The 15,121-nt window shown below is 48.4% G+C and overlaps 1 protein-coding gene across 1 annotated transcript in view; it reads right to left on the bottom strand.

Moving 5' to 3' along the window:
• Nucleotides 1-6,145, bottom strand: part of gpib (glucose-6-phosphate isomerase b) — a 43,140-nt gene extending 36,995 nt beyond the window's left edge. Inside the window, exon 1 of the mRNA XM_085991883.1 lies at nt 5,969-6,145. Coding sequence (XP_085848009.1) covers nt 5,969-6,093 — 125 coding nt within the window. The 5' untranslated portion in view covers nt 6,094-6,145. The remainder of the gene's footprint in view (nt 1-5,968) is intronic.
• Nucleotides 6,146-15,121: the final 8,976 nt, after the last annotated feature.

Below are 15,121 nucleotides of genomic sequence, written 5' to 3'. Positions count from 1 at the left end.
TCTAATTTCCTGATTTATACTCTGCCCTACATTACAACTACTGTTTGGGGGCCTATAAACAACTCCCACCAATGTTTTCTGCCCCTTGCTGTTTCCTAGCTCCACCCAAACTGATTCTACTTCTTGATTTTCGGAGCTAAGATCCTTTCTCTCTACTGTCTTTATCCCATCCTTTATTATCAGGGCTGCCCCTCCTCCTTTTCCATTTTGCCTATCTCTTCTAAAAGTTAAATATCCAGGAATATTTAGTTCCCAGCCTTGGTCACTTTGCAACCATGTTTCCGTAATGGCTATTAGATCAAACCTATTAATTTCTATCTGCACTATTAATTCATCTATTTTGTTGCGAATGCTTCGCGCATTCAGATACTGTGCCTTTAGCTTTGACTTATTTCTCTTTTTCCCTGATGTCACCTTAGTTATGATGCCGTGTTACCTTTGTTACTCTCTCTGCCCCTTCCTGACCCACTCTGCTTATTTTTACCCAGAAGTCTGCTCTGCTCTCGAGCCTTGACATTTCTCTTTCCTGAATCCTCCCACCCCCCCTTCATTAGTTTAAAGCCCTCTCTACTGCCCTAGTTATTCGATTCGCCAGGACACTGGTTCCAGCCCAGCAATCATAGAATAAATAGTAGAGCACAGAAGGAGGCCATTCAGCCCATCGAATCTGCGCCGGCTCTTTCGAAGAGCAATCCAGTCAGTCCCACTCCCCCGCTCTTTCCCCATATCCCTGCAATTTTTTCTCCAAGTATTTATCCAATTCCCTTTTGAAGGCCACTATTGAATCTGTATCCACCGCCCTATCAGGCAGCGCGTTCCAAATCCTGACCACTCGCTGCGTGAATAATATATTTCCTCGTGTCGCCTCTGGTTCTTTTGCCAATCACCTTCGGTCTGTGGCCTCTGGTTACCGACCCTCCCGCTATTGGAAAGTCCTCCAGTGAAGGGAAGCTGCTGTCCGTCCACGGTCTGGCCTATTCGTGACTCCAGTCCCCACACTGCATGGTTGACTCTTGGCAACAAGGAATGGGCAATGATTGCAGCCCCGCCTACATCCCCAGAACAAATCATTCTTTTTAAAAGATGGAGCTGCTGTTTATCCAGTTCTGACGGTTTTTAACTGGGGGAGGGAGTCGGAATATTGACAGAAAGTGCTCGGAGTGGGAGGGGGATAAGTGGGAAGCCGGTGACCCTCGGGTGACGGGGACTCGGCCCTCGATCGGCCCTCTCCGCTCGTGAACTGGCTGCTCGTATCAGTGACCGAAAAGCATCGTGCGAGGCACGTCCTTGTGTGTGTGACAGGGTCCGTCTCTCTGCCGACGACAGACATGCCTGTGGGCATCTCTCAGTTGGCGGTGTTTCGATATTTCTAATTATATCTGCGGTCCACAAGGAGTCGGCTCGGTGCTTGGCAGAGAGATTGCCTGACAGATGAGAGCAGCCAGTCAGATAACAGGGACCAGGTCCGACTCAACACTCATTCCCCACAGTCCCACGCTCCGCGCCTTAAAGCTGTGTGCGGATCATTAAATTCCCACCTCGGTCAAACTGAAGGTCAGTTTTCTTCCAGTGCCTGAAACGCTCACCCTTCCCCCACCTGATCCTAAAACATTCCTGCATCGCAGGCCTCACAGATGATCTGGTCATTATCACATTGCTGTTTGTGGGAGCTTGCTGTGCACAAATTGGCTGCTGTGCTTCCTACATTACAACAGTGACTCCACTTCAAAAAGTACTTCATTGGCTGTAAAGCACTTTGGGACGTCCTGAGCTCATGAAAGGCGCTATAGAAATGCAAGTTTATTTTTCTATGTTTCTATAAAAGGCATCAAGGGGTATGGGGAGAGAGCGGGAATATGGTATTGAGAGAGAGGTCGGCCATGATCATATTGAATGGCGGAGCAGGCTCGAAGGGCCGACTCCTGCTCCTACGTTTCTAAGTTCTTTCTTTTTTTCTTTCCCCCCCCCCGCCCCCACCCCGCCCCCAGACTCTCTGGAATTCTCAAGTCTACGTCCCTGGCTATACCCCTCCCTGCCTTCAACTATCTCCCAAAGACCCTTCTCATTGACCAAGCCCTTTGGTGTCTCATCCACCTACTCCTCTACTCCTCTACTCCTCCCTCCCCTCCTCGGTCATCAGCATTGGGAAATATTAGGAGGGAGGTTTATGACCAAAGGAACACAACTGGCTCAGAGTGACATATTCAAAGAGGCCACATTTTAAAATCAAATTAGCAGGCCTTGCTCCAGTTGGACAGCTGGGCCATAAGCCTCTACCAAGACTGTACCGAGTCAGTCACTGGATTAAATCTGTTCAGGAATGACAGGGGTGGGGAGGGGGGGGGGGGGAAAAAGGCTGATTTTTAAAAAATTCATTCTCAGGGTGTGGGCAAGGCCAGCATTTATTGCCCATCCCTAGTTGCCCCTTGAGAAGGTGGTGGTGAGCCGCCGCCTTGAACTGCTGCAGTCCGTGTGGTGAAGGTACTCCCACAGTGCACGATATCAAACGGATTGATGCAGCTTGCGAGACCACTTCAGAGGGCCGTTAAGAGTCAACCATGTGGGTGTGGGGACTGGCGTCACATACAGGCCCAGACCGGGTAAGGACGGCAGGTTTCCTTCCTTAAAGGACATTAGTGAACCAGTCGGACAATCCGACAGCTTCCTGGTCACTTTTACTGACACCAGATTTTTATTCTCAGATTTTTTTAAACTGAAGTCAAATTCTCAAAAAGGTGGAATTATTAGTCCAGTAACAGAACCACAAACCGCTGTAACCTGTCAAGCAGTGAAGACTGACATTCGCAACAAAAAACTTCTGTTTAAATAAGGAAGCAAGACCATAAAACAGATTAGTACCTAAACCAGGAAGTACCCACATCAAACAATATATATCTTTTATACATTGAAAAAAAGTGAATGAGAATGAGTAACTCACTGCTACATTTTATAATTCAATATTAAAAATGATACTTTATTAATTCCCCCTTTTCAATATTTTCATGAGTTTAAACTCATTTCAAATCTGCTTCAGTAGTTCAGTAACTGAGCTCAGTTATGTTCAGACACGCTGTGAAGCCCCTCCCCCTCCCTCCACAGTACTAAACACGTGTTTCAGGATTTAACCCACGCACTCCACAAACTCGGAGTGAAAGGAGGGGGGATGGGATAATAATATCCCCAGAAATTCATTCCAGACTCATAGGAGGCAATGGCACACCAGCAAGAGGTGTGGGTGAGATTCTGCTAGCTATTGCTGGATCTCCAGACTCCCAAGTTATTTCTGGCAATTCGCGCTTGGTCAAATTGCATCAGATCACAGTCCCCCAACTGCAGCATTTCCTTTGGTTCATTGAACAGAGGAATCCAGAGAGAGAACATAGGAATTTCTGGATGACAAAAGACTGAGCTCCATCTAGTTCTCCTACTACCATCCTGGTAGATACGATAATGGGGTTGTTGACCAATCACAGTGATCGATCTCTATCAATGAGTCTACAACAGACCCAGACACGAGGCGAGGGAAACCCCCAGTGGTGGAGAGCTTTGGGAACCAGAGGTCCAGAGTCACCTCTTCCTCCCGAGCTCGCTACACTCCCCACACGTCATCTCTCCAATTACTCACACACTGGAGCACAAAATGTTAGTTTCTAAAAGAAATCTACCTAATTTGCATTCAAATGTATCAGCACTATCTGCTGCCACCGTCTCGCTAGGCAGCCTGTTCCACAGATTGACCACTCGCTCATTGAAATAACTTGCATTTATACAGCGCCTTTAACGTAGTAAAATGTCCCAAGGTGCTTCACAAGTGAGTTATCAAACAAAATTTGACACCGAGCCACATAAGGAGATATTAGGACATGGGGTAGGTTTTAAGGAGCATCTTAAAAGAGGAAAGAGAGGCGGCGAGGTTTAGGAAGGGAATTCCACAACTTAGGGTCCAGGCAGCTGAAGGCGCGGCCACCAATGGTGGAGAGAAGGAAATCAGGATTGGAGGAGCGCAGATATCTCGAGGGGTTGTAGGGCTGGAGGAGGTTACAGAGATAGGGAGGGGCGAGGCCATGGAGGGATTTGAAAACAAGGATGAGAATTTTAAAATCGAGGCAGAAATGGCCGTTCTTCACGTGAGCTCACAGAGTGTTAGCAGCACGCTCTAGCTCAGCGTGTCTCTGGATCCTGGTATATCTCACTCTTTAGGGTCACCCCTCCCTCTCCTGAACACTGACTCCCTTCTGGGTTACAATTAGTTGAATGCCTGACATCCTCCTACAAGTGTGTTTCAGCAGGCTGTTTGACTGCGTGGGGCATCACAGAATCGCAGCATCCGACATCCAAGTGCACCCAAAATCCAGTGGGGGGGGGGGGGGGGGGCTAGTGGCCAGGAGTGGGAACACTGCTCGTCCTCCTCTGGTCAGCTCACGGAGACCGAGGTTGGCTAGAACATCCCCAAATGCCACTGTAACACCCTAGCCGACATCAGAAGGTGAATGAAGCCTTCCTGTAAACCAGACATGCCCACGGGGTGAGAGGGGCTGACATTAAGCTGCACTCTCAAACTGCCTGGACTCAGGCAATTGGACACTCCTATATTTAAACTAAAAGAGCTCCCTATTGGAGTTTAATTAGCATCAGTTACAATATTAAGATCACAAATTGCGCTAATTACAGAATGGCTTCTCCCAGTAAAAGCTGCCAGTGGGAGTTGCGATTCTCTGGAGCCCATGTTCACACTGACATAAATACCACATTAATTAAGTGCACTGATTAAAGACCGGTTTATAGTTTGTGGGTGAGGGAGCAGAAGATCCATGGGAAAGCACCTGTTGTGTCAGAGGGTCAATCAATCGATCCACAGCCAGTCACTGCCCGCTCTCACCAGCCAGAAAGGATCCCTGCATCTCCCTCACTTCCAAAACATAATGGGGCCCAATCAACACAGACTTTACCATAAAATCTTACAGCACAGGAGGCCATTCGGCCCATCGTGGCTGTGCCGGCTCTTTGAAAGAACAATCCAATTAGTCCCACTCCCCTGCCCTGTAAATAGATCGATCACTTTCTTTCTTTATGTTAGACAGGGTCGATAGAGAGAAACTATTTCCACTAGTTGGGAATTCTAGGACTAGGGGGCAGAGTCCAAAAATTAGAGTCAGACCTTTTAGGAGTGAAATTAGGAAACACTTCTACACACAAAGGGTGGTAGAAATTTGGAAGTCTCTTCCACAAATGGCAATTGATGCTCGATCAATTGTTAATTTTAAATCAGAGATCGACAGATTTTTGTTAACCAACGGTATTAAGGGATAAAGGCGGGGAGAGAGAGTTAGGTCACAGATCAGCCATGATCTCATTGAATGGCAGAACAGGCTCAAGGGGCTGAATGGCCTCCTCCTGTTCTTATCCAATTCCTCTTTTAAAGTTTACTATAAAAAGGGGATATCTATGGAGCCAGCCCAGTGTCTACCTGGGATTAGACTCAGAGCTCCAATCATTTCTTTTCGGTGAGGTTATTGCAGGGAAACACTGGCAGCTGAGCAGGGTGCTGGCGACTCCCACCCTGAAGTCGGGGCTTGTACCCACGGGTGCTGCAGTTAGACAGGATGTGGAAAGAGAGAGAGAGAGAGAATGAATAAGCAGAAAGTGAATGCGCTTCCCAGCCGTGCCGGACGGCACGTACACGCCGAGAGGGCAGGGTCTCGGAGAGTCTGGGGCACTCGCCCTCCCGCAGGGGAGGAGCCACCAGGCACCCAGGCTCAAATAAAGATTGATACTGGGTGTAGATCCCAGGGTTAGACCTGGATTACCCCGGGACGGTGTTTAAAGGAGCCAGACACTTCGACCTTGAACTGGGGGTAACAATTTAAATAAATACCCGGGTGGGGAAATAATCACAAGCATGCCCTTGGAGAAGTTAAAGCCCCCTGGGAGACATTGAATCTGATGGATTACAGGGGAGATAACCCACCTGAAGCGGCTGAACCGGTCGGGCTCGGCTTCGAACATCTGCCGTAGCCGGAGGTCGCCACAGTTCCGCTTGTGCCAGTCTGCGAGGGCCTTGAAGTTGGCATCGGCGGTGAAAGCGTTGGCCATGGCGGCTGGAGCGGCGAGACACTGACACAGTGTATCACTGAAACTGGCAACAGTGTATCCGGCCCCGGCTGCGCGGCTCGGCCAATCAACAGCGCCACAGCTGCTGGACCCGCTGTGATTGGCGGCGTTCTGGGCCAATCGTAGCGCGGGGGAGGGGCTGACGTCACAAAGTCTATGCAGATGTCGATCTCAGGGTTCGGCGCGTGAACACGGATTTCAGCCCAAATTGGCAATTCGACCGGGAGAGGCTTTCTGTAATAGCAAAATACTGCGGATGCTTTCTGTCTGCCTGCCTGTATGTGAGGGTGCAGTTAGTCCGGAGTCAGTCCGGAGCTGGGTTTACCCACCCCAGGGCAGAGAGGGGCGGTAACATTTAAAGGGGGCGGGTCGCTTAAAGGCTCTTCAACCCTTTAAGGAAGGAGGGGGGAAACACATGGCTGAAGGTCATGAAATGAAATCCAATATGAAGCACAAGAGGAAGCTTGTGTGTAAAGAAAAATAAATAATTTACATTTATTATGTAGATAAACCGAGGGCCCGTCTGCTCTCTCAGGTGGATGTTGTTAAATCCGTGAATTTTGATGTATGGTGTCCTTCAATAAATCGACAGAGACTGCAGAGGAACAATCAACAGGTGTTTACTGGATGCAGGTTACTCTAAAACTAAAGTACAGATCCCTACTCAGGGTTTATATACAGGTGTGGTCACTGCTGGTACTACAGTATACAGGATCTGTAAAAAGTAGTTCTCCCCTTAAAGGTACATACACTACAATTCCTCCCCTTTTAGATTAACAGTACCATAACATTCATTTAACAATTAACACTTTTAACATGCAACATTAACTGCAAATAGTCCATTTATAAATTCAGTCTTTGGGGCGGCTTCCTGATCCTTTCTGGATAGCGCCTTTCCTGAGTGTCTTGCTCTTGGTGCGGAGGCGATTCTGGCCCCCTGTCGTCGGTTGGTTCATCAGCTTCCAATGCTACTGTTTCTGGGGTAGATGCTACCTGTATGTCGGGTTCATCACCAGGTGCGCGAGACCTGGGGTTGACTCGTTCCTGTGACTCTAGGATCTGGTCGACATGGCGTCTCACAATGTTCTCCCCAACATCCACTGTGTACATTAGTGGCCCCTGCCGTGTGCATATCGTTCCTGGTTGCCATTTCTCTGTTCGGTAGTCGCGGGCCAAGACTGGTTGCCCTACATTGAAGCTCCTTGTCGGCTTCTCATTGATGTGCTGGAATTGCTTATTCTCAACATCTCTTCGTACATTTGCTCTGAGCAAATCCAGATGAGATCTCAACCTTCGGTTAAAGAACATCATGGCCGGGGTCTGGTTGGTGACTGCATGTGTCGCATTTCTGTAGGCTAACAGGAAATTGTCCACCTTATGCTGCATTGGAATGTCGTCATCGCACATCATAATCATAATCAACTTTATTGTCATTGTTAGTGCACAAGTGCAGTACAATGAAATGTAGGCTTGCGGCTCCCGAGAGTGTACATTTGGAGACATTTAAACATACAACATTCATTTGGCTTGTAATACATTAACATAAACATAATAAAGTGCATTGGCAGATGTGCAGGCTTTAGAGTTTATTTGTGGAGTTCAGTAGGATGACAGCCCTGAGAAAGAAGCTGTTCCTAAATCTGGTCGTTCGGGTGCGAATGCATCTGTAGCGTCTCCCAGATGGCAGGAGGGCGAACAGACTGTGGCTGGGGTGGGTAGGGTCTTTGATGATGGTCCGTGACCTCCGTAAACAGCGTTTCTGGTATATGTGCTCTATGGTCGGTAGCCGGGTGCCGGTAATGCGTTGGGCAGTTTTGACTACCCACTGCAGGGCTTTCCGGTCATAGTAGCTACAGCTGCCATACCATACTGTGATACAGTTCGTCAGGATGCTCTCTATTGTGCAGCGGTAAAAGTTAGAGAGGATCAGGGGTGACAGGTTACATCCCTTCAGCCTCCTTAGGAAATATAGGTGCTGCTGGGCCTTCTTCACCAGAGAGGAGGTATTGAGGGACCAGGAGAGGTCTTCCGTGATGTGGACTCCGAGGAACTTACTGCTTTTTTAAAGGTTTGTACGAACCTCTCAGCCAATCCATTTGTGGCTGGATGATACGGGGTGGATGTGTAATGCCTTACCCCATTCCTTTTCATAAATCTTCCAAACTCTTCGGACACAAACTGTGGTCCATTATCAGAGCAAATCTGCTCTGGCAAGCCGTTCCTGGCAAATATGGTCCGTAGGACTGCAATAGTTTTCTCCGTGGTGGTGGAGGACATTTTGATCACCTCAGGCCATTTCGAGTGCGCATCCACGGCTATTAAAAACATTGAGTCCATGAATGGACCAGCAAAATCAATATGCACCCGTTGCCATGGAGATGAGGGCCACTCCCATGGGTGTAGAGGGGCATGTGGTGGTGCATTTTGGACCTTCTGGCATCCTGAGCAGCTCTTTGTCAGGTCCTCGATTTGCTGATCGATTCCCAGCCACCACACATAAGCCCTAGCAAGGCTTTTCATTTTCACCCCTCCCAGATGGCCTTCGTGAAGCTCATTGAGCACTCTCTCCCTTAACTTGGGTGGAATTACCACTCGGGATCCACACATCAAGGTCCCCTGGCATACTGACAGCTGTTCTCTTCTGGATGAGAATGCTGGCAACAGTGAGTCGCCATGTGCTGGCCATCCCTTCACCGTCAAATCATATACCCGAGACAGTGTCGGGTCATTTCGGGTCTCCTTCTCTATACCAGCGTTAGTTACTGGCAAGCATTCAATTATAGTCGAATGAAATATTTCGACAGGATCCACTGCTGGTGCTTCCTCTGCAGTAGGCAGTGGCAGGCGTGATAGCCCATCAGTGTTTCCATGCTGTTTCGTGCCCTTATACTCGATATCATATTGGTGCGCCCCTAGAAAAAGGGACCATCTTTGTAGCCGTTGCGCAGTCATCACCGGAACGCCCTTCTTTGGATTAAAGATGGAGACAAGTGGTTGGTGGTCAGTCAGCAAGGTAAACTTCTGCCCGTGCAGATAGTGGTTGAACTTTTTCACTCCCCACACTAGGCTGAGGGCCTCCCTGTCAATCTGGGCGTAGTTACGCTCGGCTGAGGTAAGTGACCGAGACGCAAAGGCCACTGGCCTCTCCGAGCCGTCCGGGAATATGTGCGACAGCACCGCTCCAATGCCATAGGGTGATGCATCACACGCCAACCGAATTGGTAGTGCTGGGTTGAAATGAGCCAACACCTCTTTTGATGTGATCAATTCTTTGCACTTCTGGAAAGCTCGTTTACATTCATCATTCCACTTCCATGGTACCCCCATTTGCAGTAGGGTGTTCAGTGGGTGTAGTACTGTAGACAAATTCAGCAAGAACTTATGGTAGTAGTTCACCAACCCGAGGAACGACCTCAGTTGTGACACCTTTTCCGGTGCTGGAGCCTTGACTACTGCCTCAATCTTTTCAGGGGACTTATGTAACCCCTCTTCATCAATAACGTGGCCACAATACGAGATCTGCTTCTGGAAAAACTCGCATTTGTGGCGATTAGCTCGGAGCCCATAATCCTTCAATCTAGTGAGCACCTGCTCCAGGTTGGCGAGGTGATCACTGTCATTTTCGCCCGTGACCAGGATGTCGCCCAAATAACACTGGGTCCCTGGAATCCCTTGCAGGACTTGATCCATTGCCCTTTGCCAAATAGCCAGAGCTGATGCTACCCTGAACACCAGCCGGTTGTATTGGTAGAGACCTTTATGAGTGTTGATCATGAGGTACTGTTTCGAGGCTTCTTCTACCTCCATTTGCAGGTATGCTTGGGCCAGATCAATCTTAGTGAAGCGTTTCCCTCCAGATAGCGAGGCAAAAATATCTTCAATCCGCGGAAGCGGATATTGTACAGTGTGAAGGACTGGGTTCACTGTCACCTTAAAGTCCCCACAGATGCGAACCTTCTTTGGTTCCCCAGGTGTATTACTCAACGACCTCTTCATTACAGGAACGATGGGTGTAGCCCACTCGCTCCAGTCCACTTTGGATAGTACTCCTGAACGTTCCAAACCTTCCAGCTCTGCTTCGACGGCTGGGCGGATCGCATAAGGTACTGGTCTGGCCTTAAAAAACTTTGGGCTTGCATTTTCCTCTATTTTGATCGTCGCCGTTATGCCTTTTAGTGTTCCGAGTCCCTCCTGGAACACTTCTTGTGCGTCAGTTAGCATTTTTGACCATCGTCCAAGTGTGACGTCGTCATCCTTTTTGGCATCTACAGTCAGTGCTTGTATGGAATGCCAATCTAGCTGTATCTTCCGGATCCATTCATGCTCTAGTAGTGGTGGTCCTCCATCTGGCAATACATATAGGTCCATTTTTGGTGTTTCCTTGCTGTTGTATATCACGTTCACCCTTATTTTTCCTTTGGGGTAGACTTTTTGCCCCGTGTACGTCTTCAAGACAATCTCTGTATCTCTCAAGGGTATATGTGAGAATAGCCGCTTGTAGTCCCTTCGGTTTATGACTGTTAGGGCTGATCCGGTGTCCAATTCCATTTTCACTTGGACTCAGTCTATCTTGAGCGTGACCCAGATAGTTTGGTGATCCTCCATTTTGATTACATTATGTCGTTTCAGACAACCCAGCTCCTTGCTTCCGGAGTCTGTATCACTTTTCTGTTCGTCTGAACTACTCTCCGTCACCTTATGTACCTTTTTGTACTTCTCCTGTGGAGATTTCTTGCTGCTGGTTTTCTTTCCCAGCCTGCAGACACTTGCTATGTGTCCTACTTTTCCACACTGTCTGCACACTTGGTCCTTGAACCAACAATCCTTATGGTCGTGTGTTGTTCTGCCGCAGCGATAACACTTCACTGCTCCATATGACATTTCATTTGTGCCAGAATCTTGCGGTCTCCGTTGTATCTCTGCAGCGCCCCGTGCGGCTGCTTCGTGTGATACTGCCATGCTGAAAGCCTTGTCCAGTGTAAGATCCTTTTCTGATAGAAGCCGTTTCTGGGTTCCTTCACTTTGAAGCCCACACACAAACTTGTCCCTTAAAGTATCTGCTAGTCCTGTTCCAAACTGGCAGTGTTTCAATAGTTTGCGCAGTTCCATTAAATACTCAGCATTACTTTCGTCTTTATGCTGGTTCCTTTTGTGAAACTTAAATCTTTCTGCTATCAGCAGCGGTGTGGGGTTTAAGTGGTCCTGTAGGATTGCCACTATGCTTTCAAAATCCTTTTCCACTGGCTTCTCTGGGGTTACTAGGTTTCGCAGTAAGCCATACGCTTTTGCACCCGTGGAATTCAACAATACCAGTGCTTTCCTGGCATCTGGCACTTCATTTGCCTTACAGTACACTTCTACGCGTTCTATATATGTTGCCCAATCTTCGACATCATTGTTGAACGCTGTGACACTGCCACTCTTCGGCATCCCTGGGTGTGGTTAGACTGGCTAAAAATGGCATCTCCCGCGCTTCCTTTCTTCCCCCGCGGACGCTGCTCAGCCCTTGAAACCCTGGCCGCGCTCTGCGCGTTTTCCCCTCTCTCGTTGACGCCGCTCGGTCTTCAACCCCGGCTGCGCCCTGTGCGCTTTACCCTCTCTCTTACCCCGTCGACGCTGCTCGGCTTTTTTCTGTGCCGTCGGTCGGCTCCAGCCGCCGCCATCCGGGAAGGGTCTGCGCCATACCTGCTGCCAGCCCACTGTGCTGGATCGTCGCGACTGGGGAACCAAGCCCAGCTCTCCACAGCCTCCTCTGCGATGTTCAAGTCCTCTCCGGATGGTCGACGCCCGCACTGGTGGAATCGGTCTTCTTCTACAGAGTTGCAGGTAGGTTCGAATCGACTCGTCGCCAGTGTTAAATCCGTGAATTTTGATGTATGGTGTCCTTCAATAAATCGACAGAGACTGCAGAGGAACAATCAACAGGTGTTTACTGGATGCAGGTTACTCTAAAACTAAAGTACAGATCCCTACTCAGGGTTTATATACAGGTGTGGTCACTGCCGGTACTACAGTATACAGGAGCTGTAACAAGTAGTTCTCCCCTTAAAGGTACATACACTACAGATGTAAAAGATCCCACGGCACTATTTCGAAGAAGAGCAGGGGGAGTTCTCCCCGGTGTCCTGACCAATATTTATCCCTCAACCAACATCACTAAAACAGATTTATCTGGTAATTTAGCTCATTGCTGTTTATGGGAGCTTGCTGTGCGCAAATTGCTGCGTTTCCTACAATACAACAGTGACTACACTTCAACTAATACTTCATTGGCTGTGAAGCTTTGGGACATCCTGAGGTGGTGAAAGGTTCTGTAGAAATGCGAGTCTTTCTTTTAGACGCTCAAGTGTGATCAACTCTCCAACAAGTTTTCTCTTGTATCCTGTCCCAGGGTGGCGGGGGGGGGTGGCGGGGGGTTAGTAGAGTCTCCCCAGATATGGGGGACGGATTCAAGTGTTGGATGGATTTGGGAATCACCGAGAGTGAATGCTTGTTGAGGGGACAAGACGTGTTTGGCTCAAATGAGGAAACTGAGCCTCGGAGACAGATTTAGCTTCATGGCCCAGCAGTAAAAGACCCATCCCAATCTCAGTCCTGCCAAGAATTCGGGGTCGGCGTAAGGTCAGATTCTGGCTCAAATGTCTTGAGAACCTGTTGCCCAGACAACAGAGTGGGAGGTGGGGGAGTGGAGCTGCTAGTGCATCTCGCAAATCTACATGAGCAGGAACCGGATGAATTAACATTATTGGATATACATTATATTCAAATTTTTTTTAGAAACTAATTTAATAAAAATGCCCCTGAGGGTGCTGACTGTTTGCAGGTGTCTTCCCAGTGTGGGAGCACGAGAGTGAGTGTCAGAGGGCTATTCTACCACTATGGGAATCACAGCGGAGGCCAATCCTGTCCTTACCAACAACTTGCATTTATATTATGCCTTTAACATGGTAAAATGTCCCAAGGTGTTTCACAGGAGCGATTATCAAACACAATTTGACACCGAGCCACATAAGATATTAGGGCAGGTGACCAAAAGCTTGCTCAAAGAGGTAGGTTTTAAGGAGCGTCTTAAAGGAGGAAATAGAGGAAGAAAGAAAGAAAGACTTGCATTTATATAGCACCTTTCACGACCTCAGGACGTCCCAAAATGCTTTATAGCCAATGAAATACTTTTTGAAGTGTAGTCACTGCTGTAATGCAGGAAATAGGCCAGTCAATTTGCACACAGCAAGCTCCCACAAACAGCAATGTGATAATGACCAGATAATCTGTTTTAGTGATGTTGATTGAGGGATAAATATTGGCCAGAACACCGGGGAGAGCTCCCCTGCTCTTCTTCGAAATAGTGGCCATGGGATTTTTTTACGTCCACCTGAGAGAGCAGACGGGGCCTCAGTTTAACGTCTCATCCAAAAGACAGCACCTCTGACAGTGGGGCGCCCCCCACAGCACTGGATTGTCAGCCTAGATTATTGTGCTCAAGTATCTGGAGTGGGGCTTGAACCTACAACAGGAAACTTTGTTTTATCCAGCACCGACGGAACCGGCGTGGTGCCGGTTGATCAAAAAGTCCGGGTTACAGAGAGGTATACTTACTAAGGTACGAGAGCCCCATACACGGCCACAGATCCAGGCGTCCCTGTTGCATGGCAACAGGTGCAGGAACCCCAGTTACACGGCCACTAATATGAAGTAAAACTTACCTGAACCTACTCCTGAATTTTGCCGGTTAAGAGAGAGTTCCGGTTATTTAGGTGCCGGTAAAAAGAGAGTTTCCTGAATCTTCTGACTCGCAGGTGAGAGAGTGTGCTACTCACTGAGCCACAGCTAACACAGAGAGGAGAAGAGGTTTGGAGAGGGAATCCCAGAGATTAGGTACCAACACCCACACACTTCCAGCAAAGGCTGTTGCAGCAATTTGTCCCCTCTTTCAGTGATGAACTGTAGCCTAGTAGTTATCGCCCTTAACCAGCAACCCAGAGGTTGTGATTTAAATCCCACCAGGGCAAATTGGGAAATTGAGTTCAATAAATCTGGTTATTTGTGGAGCTGGCACCGGATAAAATGACCATGAAAGCTGCTGGGTTGTCGCAAAAACCCAACTGGTTCACTAATGTCCTTCAGGGAAGGGAACCTGCCGCCCTTACATAGAAACATAGAAACATAGAAGATAGGAGCAGGAGTAGGCCATTCGGCCCCTCGAGCCTGCTCCACCATTCAATGAGATCATGGCTGATCATCCAAATTCAGTACCCTGTCCCTGCCTTCTCCCCATATCCCTTGATCCCTTTAGCCTTAAGAAATATATCTAACTCCTTCTTGAATATATTTAATGAATTGGCCTCAACTGCCTTCTGTGGTAGAGAATTCCACAGGTTCACCACTCTCTGGGTGAAGAAATTCCTCCTCATTTCTGTCCTAAGTGGCCTACCCCGTATCCTGAGACTGTGACCCCTGGTTCTGGACTCCCCCGCCATCGGGAACATCCTTCCTGCAGCTAGTCTGTCCAGTCCTGTCAGAATTTTATAAGTTTCAATGAGATCCCCTCTCATTCTTCTAAACTCCAGCGAGTACAAGCCCAATCGTCCCAATCTCTCCTCATACGTCATTCCTGCCATCCCAGGTATCAGCCTGGTGAATCTTCGCTGAACTCCTTCCATGGCAAGAATGTCTTTCCTCAGATAAGGCGACTAAAACTGCACACAATACTCAAGATGTGGTCTCACCAAGGCCCTGTACAACTGCAGCAAGACATCCTTGTTCCTGTACTCAAACCCTCTCGCTACGAAGGCCAACATACCATTTGCCTTCTTAACCGCCTGCTGCACCTGCATGCTTACCTTCAGCGACTGGTGCACAAGGACACCCAGGTCTCGTTGCACTTCCCCTTCTCCCAATCTATTGCCATTCAGATAATAATCTGCCTTCCTGTTTTTGCCACCAAATTGGATAACCTCACATTTATCCACGTTATATTGCATCTGCCATGCTTCTGCCCAATCATCCAACC

The sequence above is a fragment of the Somniosus microcephalus genome, chromosome 6 (assembly GCF_052327205.1).
Source record: "Somniosus microcephalus isolate GS21.2 chromosome 6, FLI_Smic_1.0, whole genome shotgun sequence".
Classification (NCBI taxonomy): domain Eukaryota; kingdom Metazoa; phylum Chordata; class Chondrichthyes; order Squaliformes; family Somniosidae; genus Somniosus; species Somniosus microcephalus.
This window is presented reverse-complemented; position numbering and strand designations above follow the sequence as displayed.